Source organism: Equus caballus, chromosome 22 (genome assembly GCF_041296265.1).
Source record: "Equus caballus isolate H_3958 breed thoroughbred chromosome 22, TB-T2T, whole genome shotgun sequence".
NCBI lineage: Eukaryota > Metazoa > Chordata > Mammalia > Perissodactyla > Equidae > Equus > Equus caballus.
Genome location: NC_091705.1, coordinates 35,381,112 through 35,385,867, shown reverse-complemented (window position 1 = coordinate 35,385,867; position 4,756 = coordinate 35,381,112). Strand labels below are relative to the sequence as shown.

The following is a 4,756-nucleotide window of genomic DNA, read 5'->3' as shown; positions in this document are numbered from 1 at the left end:
CATGTCATTACCCTCCTATGGTGCCCATGGCAGACATTGCTAATTGAGCACAGGGTTCTTTTCTGATGAGAAAGGAGTTGGCCTTATCAATCAATCACAGATAGAGAGCTCTAGCTGTAGCATTCTCTCTTTCCCTCTTTAAGAAGCAAATTATTTGGAAAACTCCAGATACTCTCTTGAATGTGACATTGAAGAAAATAGGAAGAAACAGAGAGTGGGGGCTGTGGCAGCTTCTCCTATGCTCATCCCTGTGTGAGAAGAGTCCAGTTGTCCCCTAGGTCGTGTAAGTGGGAACCAAAATCCGGAATCTAAGCCACGCTGTTGAGCTGACAGTGATATTGCCCATTGGTGGAAGGCAGACCCTCCATCTTTCTCTTTCTTGCCCTCCTGAGTGCTCCAGCCAGGAGTGAAAGCACCTGGCTCCTACTCATTATCCAGTCATGCTAACTTCCTTCCTTTTCTTTTCCCGCCAAAATGTAGACCATTGAGTGACTTCGTAGAGGGATCTGCTGCCAGCTGGCTGTCTGGTTGGAGAAAACTTTACAAATTAGTTCATGGGGAGCTGTCACTACTTGATAATGCATGACTCTTTCATGTCTATTTGAGTTTTTACAAATCTTCACTTTGAGGAATGAATGGGGAAATCCCAAACATCAAGAAGTCACATGATATTGAGGCAAGAGCTTGGGCTTTGCAGTTGGACAAGTTTGGGTTGAATTCTAGAGAAAATAACGCTCTTGATAATTAGAAGCAATCTAGGCAGATTGTATAGCACATAGAATAGGTTTACTATATAACAGCCGTAATTTTTTTACCTGTAGGGGATTTTGGGATGGAAAGCATCCCTCTAATGTCTCAGATTATACACTATAGTCATGTGCCACATAACTGATGTTTTGGTCAACAATGGACCAGATATATAGCAGTGTCCCATAAGATCAGCACCATATAGCCTAGGTGTGTAGTAGGCTCTACCATCCAGGTTTGTGTAAGTACACTCTATGATGTTTGCACAACCACGAAATCACCTAACAATGCATTTCTCAGAACGCATCCCCGTCAGTAAGTAACGCATGACCGTGCAACTAAATGTTGATTACAGTGACCGGTGAGCTGCCTTGCCACTTCAGCAGCCAACCCCTTCCAGCAATTGCATGAGCAATCAGTAGAGAATTTCACAATGCCCGAGAGTCCGGGAATGTGAGAACTGGGGGTGCATTGCCCAAGTTCTCAGATGAGAGGCCACATCTTCCGTTTCAGCTCCAGATATAAATAGCATCTGCAGTGACCCCTTCTCCCCGCCTAACCTAGAAGGCTAATGGGCCTGGGGCCCCCACCATGTTTAGGGTTCTGATGGACACCTGAGATAGCCTCCTTATCAGCCTGCTGACATCTTCCAGGCCAGCCTCTTCTATTCCTTCCCTGGCAGTTATTCTGTTATCTCACAGTCTTGCCTGGGATGGGAAAGAGCAGCTGTCTCCGTGGCATCGGGACTGCAGGTCTCTCACTGAGCTGCTTGTGCAATTGCAGCTGGGAGGGGCCAAGGAAATTCTGGTAGGGCCACACCCACTAGCGAAAATATAAATAGTGAGGTTTGGCATTGGCCGTTAGAACTACCTCTGTTCTCACCATGAAGTCCAGCAGCCTCTTCCCCCTCGTGCTTCTTGCCCTGGGAACCCTGGCACCTTGGACTGTGGAAGGTGCTAGAAATGGTGAGTTGGAGTCACCCTCATACAATCACGGCTGCAGGGTCAGAGATGGGGGCTCCTGGTGGTGTGGGGATAGCCCCTTCTCTAGGCTCTGCTCTCTCAGCTTAGTTTCAGGAGACCTCCCTGAGGGTGGGTTCGTGTCCAGCTGGGCTCCAAGGTCTCTGTGAGGGCCTCTGAGCATCGCTTCTGTTACTCAGCCACTCTGTCAGCCCAGGCCTCTCTCCCTCTCCGTTCTTACCTCCTCGCTCCCCCGTCACCCTGTCTGTGACTCTGTCATCTGAGTCTCTGGTTCTCCTGTGTCTCTCTCTGTTTCTGTCCTTTAGTTTTCCTGCCTCTGGCTGTAGTTCTCAACCTGTCACGTTGCTTCCATTCGTCTTTGTTCAGTTCTCTCCGTCTCCGTCACTCCCAGACCGCCTCCCTGCCTTTGTGGAGTCTTGTCTTCCCGTGGGGCAGGAAGCTTTGGCTGGGAGCCCTATGCCTTTCTCCAGAGTCTGTGACTTCTCCTGCCCATGCCTGTGGTTTAATCAAGCCTGTCCCTCTCCATGGAGGTCAGACAGGCATTTCCCTTCATACTATGTGGACAGTGACCTGGGGGAGGGTCTCTCCTGGAAAGTGGTGCTTTGTCCCCAAGTCGTGATGGCCTCTCAGCACCCAACCCCTTCCTGAACTCTTGACCTTTTCTTCAAAAGCTTCAAAAGCTGGAGCCTGCCCTCCTCGAAGGCTTGCCCAGTGCTTTAGATATGAGAAGGCTGAGTGCCAGAGTGACTGGCAGTGTCAAGGGGAGAAGAAATGTTGCCGGGATACTTGTGGAATCAAATGCCTGGACCCCATTGCCATCTCGAAGCCAGGTGAGGAGGTGGGAGAGCAGATGGGGAGGAGTGAGCCTAGAACACAGTCTCCACAGGGACGGGAGTGGGGGATGGGGTCCTGCCAGGCCTCCCCCTCTCCAAGAATTATTGAGCCAAGTTTGTCTGCTGGTCAGGGAGTCACATTGCCCTAGATAGGAAGTCACTCACCTGGCTGGTGAAGAAGCCAGTCTATCAGGAGGTCAGTTTGTCAGGGAATAGTCATCTGGTCATTAGATAATCAGGCAGTTGGCAACCACCCATCCAATGAGCTGGACAACTGGTCACATGCTTTGCCTGGGGGCCTGGCGTTAGAGGAGAGCCAGATCCTACCTTCAGGAGATACATAGGCCTCAGGAAGGAAGTGACGGTCATGGAGATGGGGAGGAGGTGACTCTGCTTGCTCAGGCTGGGGCTGGGGCTGGGTCCCAAAAGCAGGGGAGTGGTGTGGAAGGTACAAGGCCTCTGACCTGTGACTCTACTCTCACCAGTTGAGAAGAAGCCTGGGAACTGTCCAGTGCCTCCTGGCCAATGTCTGATGCTTGACCCCCCCAATCACTGTGAGACAGATGGCCAGTGCCAGGGTCACCTCAAGTGCTGCACAGGCATGTGTGGGAAAGCCTGCATTTCCCCTGTGAAAGGTAAGGAGGGGCTGGGGCAGACTGACCTCCCGGCCTCCGGCCTCTCAGTCCCAACCCTCTGGATTGAGCAGGAGGCTCATACGAGCAGGGGGCTCCTGATCCCCACTCCAAGTGGAGCCTCTGCCTGATCCCCTTGTCTTTCAAGAGCACTGTTCCCCAAGCCTCAGGGCAAGGATTTCCACAGGATCATTCCTAGATTTGATTCTATCCCAGCCTCTTCGGGTGGGGGCCCTTGGCAAGTGACTCTTTGAGTCTCAGTTTCCTTATCCGTAAAAGGGACCCAGTGACCTTGGAAGTGCTCTGTAAAGCACCTGCACGCTAAGCATTTATTATTAAGGTTGTTTCCAGCATGCTGTCTCTGGTCAAAGCCCAAAGGATCAGTGGATTTTGAGAATTTTCTAGCTCAATGCTCTGAGTTTAGAGTTTTACAGTAAAATTGAGACTTGAACTCAGTCTCCTGATACGAAGACTCTTTCAACTACACCATCGCCTTACTGTTTTCTCTATCTCAGGGGAAGAATCTGGAGATGATTTCGCTGGTTCCTATATTGAAGCGCTGATCTGATTTTCTCTCACAGCCTGATTTCCGCAGTTTGGAAAAGGCTCTGGATCCTCTGTGTGGTCTTGGAATTCCCTTTCTGCTCCCAGGCTTGGATCCCTGGGGGACTTCATGGTGAAGATGTGGTTCTACCATCAATACCTCCTTTGGGGAAAGCTTGGCACACAGCAGGCTTTCAGGAAATGCCTGTTGATTGGTGAATAAATAAGTGAGCATATCTCTCTCTGTACAGCCTGCTTCTGTGGTTCACCGGGGGGTCCGAGTTGGGTGGGAGGTGATGAGGGAATGTCTGGACGTGAGGCATCCCTCCTACAGATGTGGAGAGGAAGGAAGAGGCTTAGGGGCTGGACAGACACGAATTTACATCGTGAGTCTGAAAAAACTGGCTCTGTGATTTTGAACAAGTGATTTGTCTCCTAAATCTCAATTTCTCTATCTGCAAAGTGGCAATAAATATCACCTTCTTACAGTGTTTGGAGCTTTGAGGTGTGCAATGTATGTGAAATAAATAGCAATCTCATTGGACCACAGCAGGTTCTCCAAGAATGCCTTCCATGGTGATTTTGAGCCTCTTTCATTTCTTGTCTCTCTCAAAACACTATTTCTTCTATCTTAATATAAATGTTGAATAGCACGACATACACCACTTATCAACCCAGCAGGAGGACTCTAAGCACTTCCGTCCATTGCTTTTTGGTGGCAATCTCCAAGGAAAGCACAATGCAGCCAAGCGCTGGATGCAACAATGCTTTATTCACACAGAGAAGAAAGCTTCCATGGTGGGCCTCAATCTCCCATGGTCAGGGAGTCTCTCCCGGCAGCAGATGCAGGGCAATTTACCTACATGCATCCCTCTCATGCGGCAGCAGAAACACTCCATCCCCTCCCCACAAAGGGCAGGTACAATAGTGGGGTTGGCCAGATGCCATATGGTGTACAACCACGCAGAACAAAGGAGCTTACATTGAGCTTGAAACGGGGAAAGATCTTCCCACACAAGGT

The 4,756-nt window shown here is 50.0% G+C and overlaps 1 protein-coding gene across 2 annotated transcripts; it reads left to right on the top strand.

Annotated features, from left to right (window-relative positions):
• The first annotated feature begins 1,296 nt into the window (after positions 1–1,296).
• Positions 1,297–3,971, top strand: LOC100070893 (antileukoproteinase). Of its 2 annotated transcripts, none has more exons than XM_005604653.4 (4): positions 1,297–1,712; positions 2,399–2,557; positions 3,046–3,195; positions 3,708–3,971. In XM_005604653.4, the coding sequence occupies exons 1-4, from the start codon at positions 1,631–1,633 to the stop codon at positions 3,758–3,760; spliced, it is 444 nt and encodes a 147-aa protein (XP_005604710.1). In that variant the 5' UTR covers positions 1,297–1,630; the 3' UTR covers positions 3,761–3,971. The 2 variants fall into 2 exon arrangements, with proteins under 2 accessions (XP_005604710.1, XP_005604711.1); XM_005604654.4 differs by having other exon boundaries at positions 1,555–1,712; positions 3,774–3,971.
• Positions 3,972–4,756: the final 785 nt, after the last annotated feature.

Bases quoted from the DNA above. Each gene is read 5' to 3' on its own strand.
- LOC100070893 (XM_005604653.4), top strand. From the start codon at position 1,631: ATGAAGTCCAGCAGCCTCTTCCCCCTCGTGCTTCTTGCCCTGGGAACC. The intron at 1,713-2,398 runs GTGAGTTGGAGT...TTTCTTCAAAAG, and splicing joins TGTGGAAGGTGCTAGAAATG to CTTCAAAAGCTGGAGCCTGC. The intron at 3,196-3,707 runs GTAAGGAGGGGC...TCTCTATCTCAG, and splicing joins CTGCATTTCCCCTGTGAAAG to GGGAAGAATCTGGAGATGAT.